Source organism: Vipera berus (assembly GCF_964194415.1).
Source record: "Vipera berus genome assembly, chromosome: Z".
NCBI classification, from domain to species: Eukaryota; Metazoa; Chordata; class Lepidosauria; order Squamata; family Viperidae; genus Vipera; species Vipera berus.
In genome coordinates, this window is record NC_138205.1 from 13192894 (window position 1) to 13216257 (window position 23364).

Here is a 23364-nt window from a genome sequence, read left to right on the forward strand (position 1 = left end):
TTCCTGTCTCCTCAGAAAGCTTCCTTAAGCCACTTGCTCTTCCCCGTTGTATTTTATCTCTAAGTTTCTTCTCTGGTTTGTTCCCTCTTCAGATCCTGAACTTTGTCCCTTTCAGTTATTTAAATGACTATTCTCTCTGCTTTAGAAAAAGGAATTCAACCTTTGCCGGTAATTCTGGGCTTTCGTTCCTTCGTCCTTACTTCCTCGTTTTCTTTCCATTCTTGGCACTTTTTAAAAGCATGCTCCAGCGGTAATGAAACCAATTTTAAGCCAATTTAAACAAAATGACAATAAAACCAGTCTCCTTTGCAAAGCTCTTTTCTGCCTTGTTTTTCAAAATAGGATTCTCTTAATGGACTCTTCTCACCCAGTCAATCCTGCCCGGACAAGTCTCAGCATACCTTCTGAAAAATTCTCAATTGTTTTTGAAAGGTTTCCCACTGCAACCACACCTTGAGTCTGATCATTGTCTGAAATCTCTTCCTCTTTTGACGAAGCTTTGCACCACCCCATCTATAAGACTGCCTCTTTACATTGTAGGAAGACCCCCACCTCCCCAGATTAAAATATTCTTCATTCTTAATATTAAAAAGAGGCAGGAGAAGATATTCCCCCTAAAGAATAAATGGAGGGTGGGGGGGGGGAATCTTAACAAAGGCAGAAAGCAGCCCCAGTCTTTCTGCTATAACAAAAAAAAGCCTCAATCAAAAAAAGCCAATTGTTAGGAGATTTTGAATGGATATTCAGAAAGATTGGGCCAATCTATCCATAAACAAAACACCTTCAGCCCCTACAGTCGATGGGGTTGAGAATTTACATTCCCTCACCCAAACTCTAAGGACAGGACGTGACCTTTAGGACATAAAAGGATTAACCCACCACCATTGGCACAAGGTTCACTACATTGCACAAGGCCCTGGAGCATCTCAACCAGAAGGCACAAAAACCCACCCACTCTCAACTCCATTTTGTCAGCTGTCCCAGAACTACATGCTGCTGCTGATTCTGCTCATCAATAAACAGACCTTCTTTCTCAAGCAGCCTCCATTTTATTCCCAGCTTGGAACTGGACCTGATTTTTCTTTCAACAACACAAACCGATACATAGATAGATAGATAGATAGATAGATAGATAGATAGATAGATAGATAGATAGATAGATAGATAGATAGATAGATAGATAGATAGATAGATAGATAGACAGACAGACACAGACAGACAGACAGACAGACAGAAACTATTGGGCAGAAAGGCAAGACTTTTAAATGTATAGGTGTCCACCATCCCACTCAGTCTTCTGGCAAAGAAAGACTCCTGGCCATTCGGTTTTGCCAAGAGTACAGTATATTTTACTGAAGCTTAGGTGTTTACAGCAGAAGCGTAAGCTGAATCTGAGGTTTTCCCATGCAAACTATACAAAGTAAATTTTCCTCTGTCCCCCACCCCAGCCATCCCCTGGTTATCTGTAAATATTCAATTAGGTGCTTCTTACGCAGTGGCTCAGTGGGTTAGGATGCTGAGCTTGTCGATCAGAAGGTCGGCAGTTTGGTGGGTCGAATCCCGAGTGCCGCGTAACAGGGTGAGTGCCTGTTACTCGTCCCAGCTTCTGCCAACCTAGCAGTTCGAAAGCACATAAAAATGCAAGTAGAAAAATAGGGACCACTACGGTGGGAAGGTAACAGCGTTCCGTGTGCCTTTGGCGTCTAGTCATGCTGGCCACATGACCACGGAGACGTCCTCGGACAAGCGCTGGCTCTTCGGCTTTGAAACAGGGATGAGCACCGGTCCCTAGAGTCGGAAATGACTAGCACGCATGTGCGGGGGAACCTTTACCTTTTTATACTGTTTAGGAAACAGGTTGTCAGTTCCCAGCTCTGTACATTGATAGTTGACCTTGGCAGGCTGAAGCTTCGCACAAGGCGCAGTGGACTTTCATCCCCCCTCCTTCTTCCTTGCATTACTATCCTCCCCAATCCCATGCCCTTTGCTAATGTCAGGCTGTCAGCTTATGAAACTTGGATAGGAGATACAGCCATGACAAGAGATGGTTCTCAACTTGTGACCATAATGGAGCCTAGAATTTGTATGTCATGATGGTCGCAAATCAAGGCACCCATGTGACCAATCAAACAGAATGCGGCAATCGTAAAGTGAAGGTCACAGTCATTAATCAGTCATTAAATGATCACCACAGTTGTTAAGCAAACCCATTGCCTGCAATTGTTGGATTTTTTTTGCCAGAAACCAGAAGAAGACATGGTCATGTAAATGCAATTTGTGACTTTTTTTGCCATTTTTCAATTTCCTATTGGATAAAATGGGTTTGCTTTGTGACCACGTGATTCACTCAACGCCCGTGTGCTTCACATAACGACAATGGTTACTCACTTAACAACTCTCATAAAACAATTGTAAAATTGAGTCCAGTGTCATGGTGCCTCAACCTATGACCAAAATTCCAGTCCTAATTGTGGTCGTTTATCAAGGACTATTGGTAACTTAGAGCAGTACTTCTCAGCAACTTTAAGACTGACTCCCAGAATTCCCCAGCCAGCAGAAATGATTTGTCATCTCAGTTCTGTACAAGGAAGAAAGCAGAGTTGGGAAAAGTAAGGAATGAGTAATCATGCCTCACCCAAGAACGGGAATTATCTTTCTCAATCAATACTGTGTGCTTCATCTCTTTCTCTCCTGTGATGAAACCCACTGTTGGTATTCTCAGGGATTAATTTTAAGAGGCTTCTGACCTTGACCCTTCTAGGCATAAACATTGTTGATTCTAGAGATGATTCAGTCATAAGGAAGTAGAGCAAGAGTTTATTGTGGGACTTCTTCACTCAGTACCTTTTTGCCCCCTGGGCCTTTGAGGGGAGGGGGAGATTCAAAACCTTACATTGAGGGGAAGATCTCCCACTTCAGCCTGCTTCTCCGTCTAGAACAGGGGTAGGCAACCTCGGCTCTTTTATGACTCATGGACTCCAACTCCCAGAATTCCTGAGTCAGCTATGAGTCATAAAAGAGCCGAGGTTGCCTACCCCTGGTCTAGAATGATTGTTTTAAAAAATATCTGTTTATGCAGGGTCCTTGGTGCTCTCTGAGCTTGGTTGTTTTCTTGCAGATGTTTCATTACCCAAACTAGGTAATATCATCAGTGCTTGTAAGGAATGGGGAGGCCTTGCCCTGGGAGTGGTCTTGGAGGGCTATTAACTGTTAGCTTGTTTGGCAATTCCTTGTTTGGGGTGTTGTTTACTTCTTGATTGTTGGTCTGTTGTTAATCTTGGTGTTAATCTATGCTTATCTGATTGACATTGACAGGGCAAGCGACTAGAATATAAACAGAAAGCAAACCCATTCTTTACTAGAACTGATAATGTTACCTAGTTTGTGTGTGTGTGTGTGTGTGTGTGTGTGTGTGTGTGTGTGTGCGTGTGTGTTTAATAAATTTAAAAACTGGAATCCCGAGTGTAGACATTTGAATTTAGTAAAAATAAAAACCATGAACTCCGGGATATAAGAGAAAATTCTTCTTTATTGCTGAGCTTTCATCAACAAGCTGTTGACATCATCAGAGCAAGGGCTGAATGATAAGGGAGTCAGTACGTACACTTGTATGGCAGTTATAACGTTGAAATTGTGGAATGTGGGTGTGGCCTGTTTGTGACAAGCTTGCTCGTTTATAATCACAGTGGTTCCGGCTTTGCTGGAAAAGGCTGGACTCTGGTCGACGACCTCCTTGACTCTACTTCGAATGAAGAGCCTGTCACTCAACGCATGACTACATGCAGCGCGATGAGACTTACGCGCCTAACAGCTGATATGCGCCAAGCAGCTGCTACACGCGACTTTTAAAAATCAACCAGAGACCATATATAGATATATAGATATGGCTTTTTTTCTCATAGAACGCTCAGAATGGAGTTCCGGCACCTTTTTGGGATGGACCCTTGTAGTGTAGGCAAGGTGGGTTGTATGACATGTGTGAGTTCCGGCACCTTTTCTTTTACAAAAAAGCTGTGTGTGTGTGTGTGTGTGTGTATCCCACCTTTATTATTTTTACAAATAACTCAAAGCAGCAAACATATCCAACCCGCCTTCCGCCTCCTATTTTCCCCACAACAACCCTGTGAGGTAAGATGGACTGAGTGTGTGTGATTGGTCCAAGGTCACCAGCTGGCTTTCATAGTTGAGGTGGAACTATAACTCTCCCGGTGATTGGTCCAAGACATCCAGCTGGCAGGACTTGAACTCATAGTCTTTGCTTTCTAGCCTGCTGCCTTAAACCACTAGGCCCAATGGCTCTCTTGCCCTTTGGGATTCAATGATTCACTAATGAAAAGGCAGGAAATTCTCTCATCTAGTGCCAATACTTTTACTGTATTGCTTTTGGGCACAATCCATTATTTCTTTTAAGCTTCTTTTGAAATGATTGGGAGAACAAAAACAGGAAGGAAAGGCGAGGCACAAAGTCCTCACAAAAGAATCATCATAGGTTTTAAATTCTAGCTGCAGTATACATACTGTATATGAGAATTTATGAAAGTTGTAACTCTTGGGGATCAAGGATGGACATTCCCAGAAGTAATGAAATAAACAGGGTTTTGCCCTCAAGCGCTCTCAGAGGTTAACCATGCAATAATTTTAGAAAATTGATTTCGTCTCAGGTTTGGTTCTTTTCCTTGTTTTTAAAAATGTCTGTGGTTTGTTTTGTTTTTTTAATCTCTGCTTCTCAACAAGGAGAAATGGTGACAAGTATCTAGCAAGCACCCTGATTTGAAGGTGCTTGGAAATACATTTTTTTCTGTAACTTTCCTACACTGGTGTTTTTCTGACATGTGGATCACAACTGCCATCAACCTCAGTGGCTTTACTATCAGAAGACCATAAAAATTGTGGTCAGACATGGGGGAAGCTGCTTACTCCAAGATATTTGATTCCTAGAGGGCTTTTTTTTCCAACTAAAATTTCCTTCCTTCCTTCTCTCCCTCCCTTCTTCCTTTCATCTATCCATCCATCCACCCATCCCACAGAGCAGATCACTTGATTCTGTGACTTTTTGCACAATACTTGAGCTAAGATGACCAAAGTGGAAATCAGAGAAGCTTTGCACACTAAATTTGACCACACTTAATAAAGCCGTTTTTCCAGCACACAGAGCTTTAACCAACATATCTCCCGGGCAGGGCTTCTGAGCAAAAAAAACAAAGCACTGCATTCCTGAGAATTTTCGCATTAAGTTACTTGAAGCTTTTTGAGCTTTATTCAAAAGTTTATCCTGCTGTTGAGTCAACACTGATAAAAGGACTCCACCTCAAATATTTTAACACTTCAAAACAGGAGACACTTCCAACTGTGATCTTATTGGCATTCAAAGCTTTGGTTGGGTAATATCTTCCATCCTTCCGAGGTAGGTAAAATGAGGACCCAGATTGTTGGGGGCAATTAAGCTGACTTTGTAATAATGCCGCTTGGGGGGTGTGTGAAAGCCCTAATAAGCAGGCATATACATAGAATGAAGGCTACTGCTAAGCTTGTAAGCCACCCTGAGTCTTCGGAGAAGGGCGGGATATAAATGGAATTAAAATAAAATAAAATAAATAAAATAAAATATACATATTTCTCTGAAATGAGAAGCTTCCATTTTTGATTAGACATATCTGATGTACAGAAAAGGTCCAAAGCAAGGAATTTGGGAGCCTTGAGCAAGCTCATTTGTTTTCCAGCCATAACTTGAAGTCAGAAGAAATATTTATTCAGTTTATATTCTGATTTGCTACCAAGAACTCAGGATGGTTTAGGCATTCTGGGAATTGAAGTCCACACATCTTAAAGTTGCCAAGTTTGAAAAAAAACTGCTTTAGATGGAGACTGATCAGGCTAGGACTGGGACAATTGCAAACAAAAAAGTTGTGACATTTTAGTCCTCTACCTCTTCTAGGGACTGGTTAACTGAGATACAGACAATGCTTTCTTGGGTGTCTTTTTTTAAATATCCTTAATATCACTTTGCTTCTTCCACCTCTTTTTTATTTTTCAAAGAAAAACTAGAGTATCAGTAGAAAGTCTCAAAAACCAAACGTCTGGGAGATTATTCAAGCTGGGCCATATAGAAAGAAAACACTGTACTGGCCTTTTATAAATCACAATTTTAATAGAAAGTTCAATTAACAATTTCTTTTTTTTTTTGCTAAGACATCACTGGGGGGTGGGGTGGGGGGGAAGTACACCACGACAGATAACTGACACAACTCTCAAAGCGCTCCAAACACGTTTCACATACAAATTCAAAGCTGCACCCAAGGCTTGATCCCAAATCTGATTTCTGAATCTTCAGAGATGAATTCTGTATTGGTCAGAAAAGTACATTCAGTTTCCGTGTACAGGTAGTCCTCGACTTACGACCATTCACTTAATGGCCATTTGAAGTTATAACAGCACTGAAAAACGTGACATGACCAGTTTTCACACTTACGACCGCTGTACCATCCCCATGGTCATACGATCAAAATTCGGGCGCTTGGCAACTGAAATATATTTATCACAGTTGCACTGTCCCAGGATCACGTGATCACCGTTTCTTAACCTTCTCAGCCAAGCAGTCAATGGAGAAAACCAGGCTCACTTACTGACCGCATGATTCGCTTAACAACTGTGATAAAAGATTGTAGAATAAACTTTTATTTTACAACAACAGAAATTTTGGGCCCAATTGTGGTTGTACTTGAGGACTACCTGTATCAACTCTCAAATCCACACCGGCAACACCCACACCACCATAGTGAAAGGCAACTGGGGGTGAATATGGATTAGTGCAACAATTTGGCCTTTTAGATATTTTAGGGGCGAAGCAACATTTCGTTACTTCGGAAGTAACAGGAAACTGATCCCAGCTAAGTCCAATTTAACTGGAGAGCAAATGATTTCACTTTGTAATTTGGAAAAGAAAGTTCTCTACTGAACAAAATATTTTGTATTTCCACACAGCAGTGTTTCTTAAACGTCCTTCTCCCAGGGAACCCTTCCTCCTTTTAAAAATTATGGAGGATCCAAAAAAAAAAGTTTGGGTTTTTTTTGGTATGTGTTATATTTCTCCCCAGTTAAAGGTAAAGGTAAAGTTTCCCCCGCACATGCGTGCTAGTCATTTCCAACTCTAGGGGCCGGTGCTCATCTCCGTTTCAAAGCCGAAGAGCCAGCGCTTGTCAGAGGACGTCTCCGTGGTCATGTGGCCGGCATGACTAGACACCAAAGGCGCACGGAACGCTGTTACCTTCCCACCGTAGTGGTCCCTATTTTTCTACTTGCATTTTTACGTGCTTTCGAACTGCTAGGTTGGCAGAAGCTGGGACGAGTAACAGGTGCTCACTCTGTTACGCGGCACTCGGGATTCGACCCGCCAAACAGCCAACCTTCTGATCGACAAGCTCAGCGTCCTAACCCACTGAGCCACCGCATCCCTTTCTCCCCATTTACCCTACTGTAAATTAAAACTGACGTATTCGTGCCTTTACCACTTCTCACAATTCTTTGAGGGGATTTTAATCAATATGCTAAAACTCTCATGCTTTTTTTTTAATGTGTAGCCTTTAACTGGACAAAATGGTGCATCATAAGAGCATTAATTTTTGAATCAACGTAACTCAAACGGGCTAACTTAAAAAATGCACCCCAAATCCAGGACCCCATTACACACATGGAATTTGGTAAAGTGGTGGCTGCTTCAGCACCACCATGTTGCTGTGCCATAAGGGTCAACCATGATCACATGATCTTCATGGGCAAATCCCATCTTCCTTTCTGCCTCCTACACCCAATCGGCTGGCGGCAAGGTCCCATGGGCGAGTAGCTATTGGCTGCTTTGGAACTGAGGCCAAAATCCGAAATCTTTTTAACAACAGTGATTGGTGAGGGAAGGACAAGGGAGTGACTCAGATGCCTAGTGGTGAAGTAGGGCTGGCTGGAGACATCAACAGGTGAACCTGGAAGGAAGGGGACCTGTGGGAGAGGCCAGAATGGGAAGTTTCTTCTCACGATCTATGGCTCCTGTTGTTCCCACTCCTCCTGGCAAAGTGGCAGGCTGTTCCACAGGTCAACCAAGGAGGAGGAGGAGGAAGCTTCATCAGGGCTCTGCTGAAAATTGTGACGGGAGGGGGAAATGGTGCCAGCCTAGATTATATGTGAAAAAGGAGGATGATCCAAACAGTCACAAGTTCTTTAGTATTGCAATTATTTTTCAACATAGGCCGGCAAATAATTTTAAGGACTCCTGAAAGGGTCTCGTGAGGCCTCCAGAGATCCTAAGATCACACTTTCTTAAGAAACATTGCTTTAGAACAGGGGTCCCCAAACTTGGCAACTTTAAGACTCGTGGACTTCAGCTCCCAGAATTCCCCTTCTGGGAGTTGAAATCCACAGGTCTTAAAAGTTGCCAAGTTTGGAAACCCCTGCTTTGCAGGAACACAAAAGCTTCTCCACCCAAGATTTTAGACTCAATATTTGGGGAGGGGAGCCACAAGGGGTTTATAAATAAAAGCCTTCTCAATTTTAAGGTAGGTAACTTAAAACATTTGGACAAATCTCGCAAAAGCATTTCCAAGGGTGGCATCATTGCTCTTTTTCAGCAATAACAAATACATCTACTCAAACTCAGGTGCCATCAAGTCCAGAGAGACTTACACTGAGGTAAAATTCTCCTTCACACATCTTTGACAGAACACGCTTAACCATGATTCATTGGGGGGGGATACACCCTCACATATAATTCAATGAGTTGGCTCAACATGCTAAGCCATGGTATACAAGCTGCAACACGTTCCCGCAACCAGAGTCAAAACAAACCACAGGATGGCTTCATTATTAGGTGAGCCCAACGTTTGCACTGGAAGTGTAGAGAAATTCAGGCTGCTCCACAGAAAGCTTGGTCACAAATCCTATCCCCGTGCTGGTAAGATGGCAGCTTAAGAGATTTAGGGTTTGTCAACCAAACGCTTACCTCCTGGGCATACCAAAGCAGAAACATGTCCACCCAACTCAGTATGATAAAAAGATACAGGCACATATACATACACAAAATACATACACGTACATTAAAGTGGCAGGCCATGTTAGTCACCAGGCTGAATATGCAAGGTCTTCACGAAGACAGACCATGTTGGCCTTATCAGGGCTACTATCGTTGGGCTGCAAAAGTCTAGATGACAGTAAAAGGGAACCAAAGCTCTCTGTCGGCTGCCACTTAAGGGTCACCCAGGTTTCTGCAGACCAGATAGGGTAGCACCAGCCTTATGGAGACACTGTTACATGGCCACTGTCCAGAGGCACGTTGATATGGCAAGTGGCAACCAGGATGCTGAAAACAAGCCTTGCCCAGCTACCTTGGACAGAGAAGGCTCTTAGAATGATCCTGGTAGATCAGATGTGGGGTAGAAACTGTATAAGTTAGAGGGAAAAGTGGTCACCTCTCCTAGTAGACAGTACTATATGTATTGGTAGGACAGTCACATCCCTCCCAAAGCAGAAGACAAAGTTGTACCATCTCTGTCTTCAAAGCCTTGAGCGTAGGCACCATCAACGTTGCATATCTTCACTTCAAAAGCAGAAGGTTGCCTTGTATCAGGGCAATCACAAGTCACCGTTAACACCAACCAAGGAGAAAACTTGCATTTCCTGGACTTCCCTCCCCTTCCTCATAATTTCAAGGCTTCTTCCGCACGACAATATGACACGTTGAGATGAAGCCCAGGAAGCCCTTTACATTTGTGTCTCTTTCCCATTGGAATCTGCGGGCCGTCCTCACAGCATTATTTAAGAGACAGCAGTTGCCAAGTTCTCCAGAACCTCACTTTGAGCAACCACAGTAGTAATCAATTGACAGTACAGCAAATCCTGTAGCATATAAGGCTGAAGCTTCCATTCTTGGTATTTCCAGTTAAAGAAATGCAGGAAATTCCTCTACCCCAAGATTTCGAGGAGGTATAGCTGGTCAGAATACAGCATATGAGATTGAACGGCCTGTCGGACTAATTCAATACAAGGCAGTCTTTTGATGTCCACAAGTTTATAGTCCATCTGTTTCAATGTGCAGGGCAAAGCGTAGTATGAAAAAGACATTTCTCCACCTGCGCCTTCCAAATGTACATGAACTTCAGCCTCCATTACCCCTAGGAGCCAGAGGACTATTTATTTATTAGATTTGTATCCCGCGTTTATTTTGTACATGTCCCATCGGCCTCCTGCCTATTTTCCCCACACACTAGGATCTGGGCTGGACTGAAAGAGAGCAACTGCCCTCAAGTCACTCAGCCGGATTTCACACTTCATGGAGGACTGAAGTCTACAATACAGGTAATCCTCGACTTACAACAGTTCATTTAGTGACCATTCAAAGTTACGACGGCACTGAAAAAAATGTCCGTTTTTCACACTTATGACCGTTGCAGCATCCGCACGGTCATATGATCAAAATTTGGACGCTTGGCAACTGACTCATATTTATGACAGCTGCAGTGTCCCGGGGTCATGTGATCACTTTTTGGGATCTTTTTACGAGCAAAATCAATGGGGAAACCAGATTCACTTAACCGCCACGTTACTAGCTTAACTGCAGTGATTCATTTAATAACTCTGGCAAGAAAGGTCACAAAATGGGGCAAAATTCATTGAACAAATGTTTCACTTAGCAACAGAAATGTTGGCTCAATTATAGTCGGAAGCTGAGGACTACCTGTATCTGAGAGAGGACTGAAGGGAAGATTAGGGAAGCTGAAATCCGATACATCAGGGCACCAATTTGAAAACAGGTGTCTATGGAGGAAGGCTGGATTTGATGCTTATATGCATCTTTTTTATGAAAGACCTGGAGAACATGTTTTACATGAATTCTGCCCTTTCGAAGAGCTTTCAATATTCTAAACAGAAAATATCCATGTTTAATCGGCCATGAGGTAAGGAAACACAGTGTGGGGTCAAGCTAGAAAATTGATTGGATGCCTGTTTCCAAGGAAAGAGATGATGCATCCTTTAGTGTTTTTGCCAGAGTCCTTTCCTGATTATTTTTTTTTGCGTCTTCCAACCTGCCCATAGAAGGCAGTGTAGAACCAAGCTTACTTCAACCCTTTATTGCAAAAGACCTCCAGTCTAAAACATCAGCCCAATCCACCTTTGCTGTAAAGCAAAACAACAGAAATGCACAGGCACTGTGGTGACATTTCCAACCCAAGTCATTGAGAAGGCAAAGAGCCTTGATCTTTCACATCCATTCTAATGTTGTTGTTGTTGTCGTTTTTGCAAAAAGAGAAAGAGAGGAGAGGGACAGAAGAGGAAGACGTTGGCCAACAGGATCTCGACTTCTCATGCATCTTGCAGGTCCGGAATGTCAGAGAGGATCATGGGAGAGCCCAACTGCAGTTCTTGCTGGAGGGACTCCATGTCAGCGGGGTTCATGCGATGGACCTCCAGCCAATCAGCGAGAAGCGAGGCCGAGAGTGGGGCAGAGTCACCTTGACTAATAAAGTACAAGAGAGAGAGAGTGAGAGAGAGAGACCAGGAGATGGGATGAAGACAAAGCAATGGACAACATGAACTCTAAATAATCTGGATCAGTGCTTCTCAGCAACTCTATGATGGCTGGGGAATTCTGGGAGTTGAAGTCCACACATTTTAGAGTTGCCAAGATTGAGAAACAATATACTAAATAAAATCCTAGAGTGTCTCCAGATAAAATTCTTTTTTATGGCATGAAGGCAGATCAAATTTAGCGATAGCTTCTGCAATATAGCTTTTGATGGAGCCCCCACCCACTTTAGCCTGTAGGGACTGCAAGAAAGTGAAGGGTCTGAGAGAGAGAACAGAGATTCATTTGGGGGGAAAACAGAAGACAAATTATATTATTATTCAGCAAACATACCTCCTGTTTCCTGTTTTCCCCACAACAACCAACCTGTGAGGTGGCTTGGGCTGAAAGAGTATAAGTGACCCAAAGTCACCCAGCCAGCTTTAAGCCTAAGGAAGGCCTAGAACTCAAGACTCTCCGAATTTCTAGGCCATTTAACCACTACTCAAACTGACTCTCCAAACGTCAACAAAATATAGGAAGAACGGCCATTGCAGATTAGGGAACAAATTTTAACTCATCCAAAATTTGAAAATCATGCAAAACCAGCCATCCACAAGATTTTGCCTTCCAGATACGTTGGGCCTCATCTCTAATAATCTTCATGGGACTAGCTGGCCTTTGTGTGGGGGGTTGAAGGGGAGCAGGTAGTAGAAGACAGATTCCAACTAAGCAATGGTCCTTGTCAGATCTTACCACTGTCAGATCTTGGTTCCTCCTTGTCTTACATCTATCAAAAGAAGGTTGCCCTGTTGTCAATGGTATCAGAGCAAGTAAGCCAATAAGAAGACAGTCGCCTTCTTTGTCTATTAATTAGGGCCATGTTGCTTCCTGCTGCCCATCAAGAAGCTAGTTCCAACGGAAGTAAATATCTGTTCCTGAATGCATGTATTCTTCCACCGATTCCATGGCCCACACTTCTCCCCACAAAGCACCAACAAACAGGACACATGAAACCCCTCTCACCTCTCTCTATTCTCCCCCACCATGTCGAAAGACTGATTCAGGAATTCTTCCAGGTCAAATCCAACCCCGTAACCAGCACCGCTGCCTTTGGGCGTTCCAGAGAAGACAGGAGGCAAAAGATCTTCCACCTGGAATGAAGTATCAACAAAAATTAATGTAGGACTACCAATGATTTGAAGACAAGGGTCTCTCCATACAACCTGCACGAATAGCTCAGTTGCTCAGCTGTCCCTTGCACCATGAGCAAACTATCTTCTCAACCTGATACCCTAAAGCAGGGGTCTTCAAACTTGGCCCTTTTATGACTTGTGGACTTCAACTCCCAGAATTCCTCAGCCAGGAAAGGCACGCTGGCTAAGGAATTCTGGGAGTTGATGTCCACAAATCATAAAAGGGCCAAGTTTGAAGACCCCTGCCCTAAAGAGATATCCCATAATCCCCCCTCCAATCAGCATCTTTTTTGGATACGCTGTTCAAAAATTACGGATGTTAAAGTATATCTGGAGCACAGCAGGAAAACAGTGGCTTGTCAACCAGTGCAAATAAAAGGAAAGGAAGTGTAAGGTTCAAAGAAGTCAGCTGCACTTGAACAACCCTCACGAGTCAGAGAAATAAACAAGTTTAAACTTGCTAAATTCCTTTCAGTGGGAGTTGAACAAAATTAATGTTCTCCAGATCTGATCCAGAATAAACAGCTTTATTCAAGGCAACCAACACACACACACACACACACACACACACACACACACACACACACACACCAAAAAGGACTGTGCTCCTTTCTCAGGCTGCAAAAAGACTCTTTGCTTATCTCTAGGATAAGAGAAACGCTGCAGCCTGGGAATTCAGCTATTGAGCATCCTGCAGAAATGGGCATTAGGTTTACCATGAGCATCTTCTAGAGCTGCCAAGGGCTCCCAACTCTTGGGGATTATAGTAAGGGATTTTAGGAAAGGGACAAACACCAGTGGGCTGACTACCCCCAGCCATGTATCCTCCTGATATCAAAAGGAAGAGCCCCTCAAGGGCTTTTACCTGAGATTTGGACAGCTGCTGCGTTACAACGTTGATATCAGGAGATTCTGATGGAAGTCCTGAGGCCACCTGGGACTGAACTGACCCTCTAGTTTCTTCTGTGGTCAACGCCTGGGGCGGAAGTTCAGACTTGTCCATCTCCGACTGGAACAGAGGCTGATCCGCCCCAGCTCTTGCCACAAAGTTGACAACTGGTTCTGGCAAAGGCCCGGCGGGTGCCACCTCAGGCTGACCAACAGGCAGTTGCCCAGACACAGCCCAGTTCTCAGGCGGAGAGACGCTACGCCAAGCATTGAGGGCTGTCACACCATACGGACCTTGGAAGATCTCGCTCGGGGCATACTTGATGTTCAAGAGGCACTCGGACTTGGCAGGGATGGCTTTGGGGCAAGCTGGGGTGGCCACCACGAAAGGGGCAGTCTGAGCTGGGAAAAAGCGAATGACGTTGGCATTGGAGGCCTGGACCGAGGCTAGCTCGGTCCCCACCGGAAGAAGAGTGAGTTTGGGGGCAAGGCCTGGTGCCGCTTTGTCGGAGAAAGCAAGGAATTCAGAAGGGGCTGGGGTGCCATGAGAAGGGGTGGGCGTCATGCAGGTCGATGGGTGGGCCTGCGGGGGCAAGGGCTTGGTGGCAGGAACTGAAGGGAGGGCGTGACTGGCAGGGGTTTTCTGGGGTGGGACCGTGGACCCATTTGGGATTGGCTTGTTCTGGGTGCGGTCCACCATCTTGGTCCACCTTTCCAGAAGGTTCCGGTCGTTCTCAGTCAGCATGTCCTTGTGCTCCCGTTCCTTCTCCTTCTTCTGCTTCTCTCGCTCCTTGGCCCGTTCCTGGCGCCGCTTCCGTTTTTCCTCCCTCTCGCGCTGGCGTTCCTTCGCCGTTACCGGTCTCCGGATATCAGGAGTCTCTGGGACAGAGCAAGGTATATCTGCAAGACAGAAGGAGCCAGGGGTATCCGTGAAGGAGGAGTCCCAAAAGCGAAGATGACGGCTGGCAAATACATTATCAAGACCACGCTTAAAATAAAAAAAAAGAAAAGCATACGTCACAGATTAGCATCACTCCAGGTAGTTCTCAACTTACAATTTGTTTAGTGGCCATTGGAGGTTACAACAGCACTGACAGAAAGTGACTTACGACTGTTTTTCATACTTACGACCGTTGCAACATCTCCCACGGTCACGTCATCAAAATTCGGATGCTTGGCAACTGGTTCATGTTTATGACGCTTGCAGCATCCCCGGGGTCACGCGATCCCCTTTTGTGACCTTCCGATAAGCAAAGTCAAAGGGGAAGGCCAGATTCACTTAACAACCATGTTGCTAACTTAACTGCAGCCATTCCATTAACTATGGTGGCAAGAAAGGCAGTACAATGGGGCAAAAGTCGCTTAGCAAGTGTCTCGCTTAGCAACAGAAATCTGTGGCACAGTTGTGGCTGTAAGTCGAGGACTACCTCTATTTTCACTCTGATTCTCTCAAAGTTTCTCAGCATTTTCCTGGCTTCTAACCAGGAATTACAGCTTATCATGCTCATACTGTATCCAGGATCCAACCCCTTTTGTCTCTCCTGAACCTTGGAAAACTAAGAATTGCTGTCAAGTCCCTTTTCAAAGCAGGTTTCTAAGACTCTACAACAATATTCATTTCTTAGTAGCTTCATAATATGCTACACTTCTGTCTGGAAAGAATATTCAAGGTTGCTTTGCATTGAAAACAAGCCAGATGTAAAAATGACAGAAGAACAAATACAAAGCTAGAAAGGTGAAAACATTTGCATCTCTGTACTTTGCTGCAATTATTTACATCTCGCTCTTCAGGGTTACAATCTCCCAAGAGTAGTTTCGAGCAACACAGTAATTGCTAAGATGCAATATTATCCAGATGCAATATTATATGCAACAAATATTATCTGATTCTTTTAAAAAAAAACAACCTTAACTTACTTCTAAAAGATTCCTTGATTTTGATTTTGGATGAATTTGAAAAGGTAGTCCTCAATTTATAGCCATTCATTTAGCGACCATTTGAAGTTACAGTGGCATTCAGGCGCTTGGCAACTGGCATGTATTTATGACAGTTGCATTGTCCTGGGGTCATGTGACCACCACCTGCAACCTTCCCAGCCGGCTTCCAACAAGCAAAGTCAATGGGGGAAGCCGGATTGGCTCGCTTCACTTAATAACTATACGATTCGCTTAACAACTCTGTCAAAAAAAATCGTAAAAAGGGGGAAATCGACCGTCTTGCTTAGCATTGGAAAATTTGGACTCAACTGTGGTTGTAAGTCGAGGTTTACCTGTATATCAGAGAGAGCGCGAGTTAAATAACTAGATTATCTCCGACCTCAAGGCCTGGCATATCACTTCCCAGGGCCAAACTGGAGAAAGCTTTACCTTTGTTTTTATTCCGGAGTGCAGATTGCAGGATGAGGGCTTTGAGAGCAGCTTTAGTGTCCTCTGAGATGGCGCCTTCCCGCTTCGGTGGGGCCACTGGGGCCTCGGCCTCTGCCTTTACTTCTGGCTGCGTGACAGAAGAAGCCACGAGAGGAGAGGAGAAGTCAATGGCCTCTGTTGGGTAAGGCATGGGAGAGGCCATCGCATAATCGTCATCGGCGCACGGAGAACCAGCACTGGGCATGTCAATGTCACTGCAGCGCAGCAGCAGCGCCTGGTTAGCGGTACTATCATCCACCCCGCCGTCCACAACGGCCGGCGTAAGAGTGGGCTTGAAACTGATCTGCCGCCGGATGCCTTCCCGGCGTTCGTGGAAGTCCTTGATTTCCGCCACAATGGTCTCCTTGATTTGTTCCTTGGTCAGCACCTGTTTGTCAAAGTCAAAGTCAAAAGCTGGGACACAATCGGGCTCGTCATCCGGGTCGTGATACTTACACAGGAACGGGTGGTTCAAGGCCTCCACTACAGAGATGCGCTCACGCGGGTCGAAGCGGAGCATCTTGGAGAGCAAAGACAAGGCCTTCCGGTCTGCGTTCTGGTAGAGGCTCTCCCAGGGCACCGGCTGGCGCGACGGCAGGCTTTGGATGTAGGCGCGCACCCGGTCGGCACCGATGGAATGGACCACTTTGGCGGGGGGAGTGCCCAGGACGGTGATGATCAGCTGCAGCTGGTGGATGTAGTTTTTCCCGGGAAAAAGCTGCTTCCGCCCAAGCATCTCTGCAAAAATACACCCCACCGACCACATGTCTATAGCCTGTGTGTACTCATGCAGAGACAGCATCAGTTCTGGGGCTCTGTACCAGCGAGTGGCCACGTACTCCGTCATGAAGTACTTGTATTCAACCGGCTTGGTGCAGAGGCCCCGGGCCATGCCAAAGTCACCGATCTTCAGCTCGCAGTTCTCATTGATCAGCAGGTTGCTGGGCTTGAGGTCTCGATGGATGACATTAGCCGAGTGGATGTACTTAAGGCCTCGGAGGAGCTGGTAGAGGAAGTAGCGCACGTGCTCCAATGTGAGAGGCTGCGACGAATGGATAATCTGGTGGAGGTCGCTCTCCATTAAGTCTAGCACCACATAGCTGCCACCGGGGGGGGAAAAAGGGGGCACAAGTCAATAAAAGAGTGAATCTGGAGTGTTGCTCACATACTTGCTGAATAATCTTGGACCTCTTATGCAAACACACAAACCTTCCTTGTTTGGGTGGTTGTGAAAATAACCCTGTGTGCTATTCGAGAGCCAAATGGTAGCACTGCACATACATTGATGTGCACATGACATATTGATGTGATCACCTAGAAGAAGAGTAAAAGAATCATAACAGGGCAAGGAGGCAGGGGATGTTATGGTTCCCCTCTCCTGAGGATGTCATTCCGCAAAACCAAGATGGAGAGCCTTCTCTGTAGTGGCTCCTTCCCTGAGGAACATCAACCACCTAGAGATAAGATTGGCCCCCACTTGTTCTTGTATTAAGCTTTTATCCTTATAAGCCACCAGGGTGAGTCGGGTGGTCCTATATATTTTCTTAAATAAATGAATAAACAGTGGCCTTCGTACATTTTGATCCTACTTCCTTGAATTGAGAAAGCACACATGCTATTTCCAAGTCAATAAAATATCCACAATAAGCCTGGAAAATAAGTACAAGAGAGATATTGGAACTCTGCTATCATGTCACCCCTCGTCCTTCTCTTCATTAAACTAGACCAGACATGTCAAACACAAGGCCCGGGGGCCAGATCTGGCCTGTGGTTTCATGCGGCCCACGAAGCCATCCTGGAAACAGTGAGGGAACGGCCCCCACTGCCTTGGCCCTGGCCCAGAGACCCTCCTTCTGCCAGAGACCCTCAGATCTGTCCCACTCCTGCCCAGGCCCCCATAGGCACCCTTGATGTGAACGATGTAGAGCTGGCCACACCCACCCCGTAGGCCATACGCACTTTAGCCACACCCACCCAGTAGGCCACGCCCACCCAGGCCACACCCACCCGGCCCCCTGAGGGCAACTGCAATGCTGATGCGGCCCTCAATGAAATTGAGTTTGACACCCCTGAACTAGACAAACCCAATTCCAGCAAACGTTCCTTGTAGGTTTTAGCCTCCAGTCCCCTGATCATCTTTGCTGCTCTTCTCTGTACTCTTTCTAGAGTCTCAACATCTTTTTTACATCGTGGTGACCAAAACTGGCTGGAATATTCCAAGTGTGGCCTTACCGAGGCATTGTAAAGTGGTATTAACACTTACACAGACTTGAATTCAGCATAAGGCACGGAAGGTTTCAGGATATCCTTGATGGCAATGATGTTATCATGCTTGAAATGTTTCAAGATTTTAAGTTCCCGGAGGGTACGCTTGGCATTCATCACCACGTCAAAGGCATTTGGAATCTTCTTGATCGCCACCTGCTGGCCTGTGAAGTGAAAAACAGGAGAGAGGTGAGATATATCTGACACATTCTCCAAATCCCTAATTTGTATGTCACTCTAAAGCAGGGGTGTCAAACTGCCAGCCCGCGGGCCCAGATGCATCTTGGTGAAACCGTGCTCACCCCATTGCCGGCAATGGGGAAAAAAGTCACAATACGTCGCGACACGTCACGTGACGTTGCGAGTTTGACACCCCTGCTCTAAACGTTCTTAGATGCATTCTGACAAGCACTGGGTGGATTTTTTATTTCCTAACTGGTTATACGTTTTTAAATCTAATGGCTTTTATTGGGGAGAGGATTTGTGGAATGTTTTCTTAGTGCAATGTTTATTTTCCTTTAAAATATAACAGAAAAAGGGGGAAAAAGGAACAAAACACAAAAATAACTACAACAGATACCTTCCCACAGGGGGAAAATGCATAAAAAGTACTTTAAGGGAAAAAAAAGTGGAAAAAATACAAATAAAAAAAAGGATAATATATTAGTATAAGAGTTAACATTTACAATTCTATAGATACTGACCTAATGTAAATATTACTCAAAAGCATATACAGGTAGTCCTCGACTTACAACAGTTCATTTAGTGACCATTCACAGTTACAACAGCAGTGAAAAAAGTGACTTATGGCCGCTTTTTACACTTAACGACCATTGTAGCATCCCCACGATCACATGATTAAAAGTCAAACACTTGACAACTGAATCGTGTTTCGGACAGTTGCAATGTCCCGGGGTCATGACATCCCCCTTTGCAACATTCTGACAAGCAACGTCAATGGGGAATCCTGATTCACTTAACAGCCATGTCACTAACTTCACAACTGCACTGATTCACTTAACAACTGTGACAAGAAAGGTTGGAAAAACAGGGCAAAATTCACTAAACCGTCTCACTTAGCAACAAAAATTCTGGGCTCAATTGTGATTGTAAGTCAAGGACTACCTATATATTTATTTCTAATATATTGATGTGGGAATTCAGCCTATTCGGTCAATTTATGTTACACTGCACTGCATGAGCTCAGAAAGTAGATAATTCACTTTCCAAACTATGATACTTCACAAATCCAACAACTTACACCTTTCCTTAACCACTGTTTACAAATGAAACACACACAGCTGGTTTTGAATTCATACAGGCAGTTCTTGACTTTCCACTGGTCACTTAGCAACAATTCAAAATTACAACAGACACCCAAAAGCTATGCCATCTGGTTCTGTAGTTCTGACTCTACACACACCTCTTTGATCACAAGACTGCATTTTGCACCACTTGGTAACCAGTTCACCTTTACCACTGGTAACAGCATTCCACAGTCACATGGTCACAGTTTAAATTTTTTCGCCAGCTTTTGGTCTTTTGGGCCAAAAAAACACCCGTAGGAATATATTGATTTGCTTAATTGCCACTGCATTTCCAAAACGATAGCAGCATTCACTTAACCACTATTACAAAAAAAAAGTAATAAAACCAAATGCAAATCATGTGGGTGCCTTGACTTATGACTGCCATGACACAAAATGGAAATTTTGAGCTCCATTACGGACATAAGTAGAGGACAAGATGAACCAAAGTAAACAACTACATTATTCCTCAATTCAGACAATTTCTGAATCTAACTTAAACATTTAATGTACTTTGGGACCTTGACATTTGTGTAGGTCTTATGCCAATGATCTGCTGTGTATTTCAAAAAGGTAAAGGTAAAGGTTCCCCCGCACATGCATGCTAGTCGTTTCCGACTCTAGGGGCCGGTGCTCATCTCCGTTTCAAAGCTGAAGAGCCAGCGCTTGTCCGAGGACGTCTCCGTGGTCATGTGGCCGGCATGACTAGACGCCAAAGGCGCACGGAACGCTGTTACCTTCCCACCGCAGTGGTCCCTATTTTTCTACTTGCATTTTTACGTGCTTTCGAACTGCTAGGTTGGCAGAAGCTGGGACGAGTAACAGGCGCTCACTCTGCTACGCGGCACTCGGGATTCGACCCGCCAAACTGCCGACCTTCCGATCGACAAGCTCAGCGTCCTAACCCACTGAGCCACCACACACTATCACACACTTTCAGCACACTATCTAAAACCAACTTTCTCTATTTCTCAGTGTTTGGCAAGTTTTTCCCGGCCTGGCAGTTCCTTTAGAACAGGGGTCTTCAAACTTGGCCCTTTTATGACTTGTGGACTACAGCTCCCAGAATTCCTCAGCCAGTGTGCCTGGCTGAGGAATTCTGGGAGTTGTAGTCCACAAGTCATAAAAGGGCCAAGCTTGAAGACCCCTGCTTCCTAAAATTCCCAGCCAGCATGATGGAAGAATTTTGAAGCTGTAGTCCCAAAAGAGATGGAGGGCAGATGGTCAAGAAAGGCTGTCTTAGTTCCAGGCACTGAGTTTGAACATGGCATAGGCAAAAGCATTCTGAAGGATTCTGTGTTAACAGAAAATGTGTGGGCCCGGCAGTGTCAATCTCAGTATATTGATAAGATGCATACCCAGAAGCATAGACTTTAAAAAGTGAACATCAAGGGGGTGGCCTAAAGCCAGGAGATTGACCTTTAGTTCCACCTAACGCCTGAAAGTTGGTTGGGTGACTTAAGGCCAATTGCCAGGAGTTCTAGTCCTGCCTTACACATGAAAACTGACTGGATGACTTTGGACCAATCACAGAAGACTCTGAGTTCTAGTCCCATTTTAGGCATGAAAACCAGCTGGGTAATTTTGGGCCAGTCATTTTCTCTCAGTCCAACACACACCTCACAGGGTTGTTGTGGTGGGGAAAACAGGAAGCAGGAATATTAGATATGTTGACTGCCTTGAGTTATTCAAAGAGAGAGAGAGAGAGAGAGAGAGAGAGAGAGGGGTATATATTGGGATAAAAGTCTAATAAGTGGCTCATTAATCTGTACAGTTTGTTACCGGTTTTAATACTAATACATAAAATATCTGCTAAGAGTAAATTACAGGTAGTCCTAGTTTAGCGACCACAATTGGAATCAGCGGAATGGGACAACTCACCACAGCTAACTCTATGCGGCCAACTCAACGTGGGACAACTTGCCTCAGGACAACAATTACACTAATATCGAAGAAACGGTGGAATAAAATCATCAAAAAAAGGATGCCAACAGAGGGGCAAAATGAAATGTGAATGACAAAAATGAAAAAAAAAATTTTTAAATAATTCAAATTGAATTGTTGCATTCTCCCGTAGCGAGTTGTCCCGTGGCGAGTTGGCTGCAGCAAACTGTCATAGCCCGAGAATCAGCAATTCGTCACTAAGCAAAGCAGTTAAGTGAAACCACAACTGGGCTTATGAAAACTCAATTCAGTTTTCCTTCAGTTTTCCAAACCTATGGAGATCATAAGGGCGAAGTTTGGCTGCATTGTTACTTTTTTCATCACAATCATAAATACAAGTCAATGGCTGTACGAGGCAGTAGCTAAATGAGGACTTCCCATACGCATTAATATTTCAGGGTACTAAACCCAAACTTTGCGGAAAACACCAGACAGAAAACAGCAGGAAATATACTGCTGATACACACTGCTAGTCAAGGAGAATTTCTCTATGCCCCACCTCTTTGCAGCAGAGAAAACCACATAAGATCAACAGCCACCCAGCAGAGAACAGGGTGAGGTTCTCTGACTCAACACACCTGTGTCTTTGCGTCGTGCTGAGCTCACCACACCGTAAGCTCCGGTGCCAATTGTTTCAATGACTTCATACTCATCTCCCACTTCAAAGGTGACGTCAAATGACCGGGCCTTCAAAATGGCTAAGTTCTTCGCTGCCACTGTGGCCTGATGGGTGGACTCCTGCTTGGTTTGACTCTGAGCTGCTTCCTCGCCCTCATCTTCCACTGGGGGTTCAGCCATGGTCTGTCACATCCCCAAACACACAAATACACATAAAGAGACAAACGTGAATTATGAGGTTACGGTCCAATGCCCAGCTTCCTACTCTCTGCTTTGTTACAGGAAATGTAGCAGGTAGACACAGAAGCCAAGCCTTCAAACTGTGTGGTACCCAGGCTGTTTAAGATAACCCAAAATATCAGTAGAGTTTAGCAGTTGATGAACAGTGAATGGAATAGGGTCAGCTAGAGGTACATTTGGCTTACCAGAGAACCAGTTTAGTTAAGGTGGTTAAGGCAACAGACCAGAAACCAGAAGACCTTGAGTTCTAGCCCCACTTTAGACCCAAAGCTGATGAGTGACTCTGGGCCAGTCGCTCCCTCTCAATCCTAGCAGAAGGAAAGGGCAAATCATTTCCAAAGATCTTAACAAAAAAATGGAAGGAACTAGTCCAGGCAGTTGCCAGGAGTCAAAAGTGACTTGAAAACACACACAAAAAAAGTCTTTGGATAAGCTCTTTGTTCATGTTGTTTTAATTTGTTTGGGGTTTCAAAATCTATTACTAAACATTTTTATCCTGGAATACTATTCTCCATCTCTGAGTCCTCAGTGATTATGGATGGGCTTCAAGACATACCACTTTTTAAATATGTGCCAACTTTGTTACAGTTTAGGCACAAGCTGAAAGTGCTTGTATTCACTACAGCATTTCAAACCTCAGACTAATTTCTGCTGAAATATTCACTGACTATAATATTTTATAGGCTTTAGAACTGCATATTTTGGAATGATGGGCAGGATGACCAGAAAAATATGAGTGAGTTATATCAATATACAAAACATATAATTGAATGTAGTGCATTGTTTCTCCCCTGCCCCGCTGTAACTGACCTCAGTTAGCTACCGTAGCTATGCAGATTGTAATGAGAAGTCAGAAATAAAGCACAAAATACAATTAAGAGAGAACACAATTAAGAGCAGATAATGAACCATCTTGCACAAAAGTGGCTGTGCAAATCATCTGAGACAAACTCAA

The 23364-nt window shown here is 44.4% G+C and overlaps 1 protein-coding gene across 1 annotated transcript; it reads right to left on the minus strand.

The window, feature by feature from the left end:
- Positions 1-10147: 10147 nt before the first annotated feature.
- On the minus strand, positions 10148-22349 carry LOC308677312 (mitogen-activated protein kinase 7-like; the record flags this gene model as incomplete). The annotated part of the gene is made up of 6 exons (XM_081343581.1): positions 10148-11497; positions 12572-12699; positions 13607-14529; positions 15997-17135; positions 18299-18464; positions 22130-22349. 6 exons carry the CDS (start codon positions 22347-22349, stop codon positions 11344-11346), a joined length of 2730 nt encoding a protein of 909 aa, XP_081199707.1. The 3' UTR covers positions 10148-11343.
- Positions 22350-23364: the final 1015 nt, after the last annotated feature.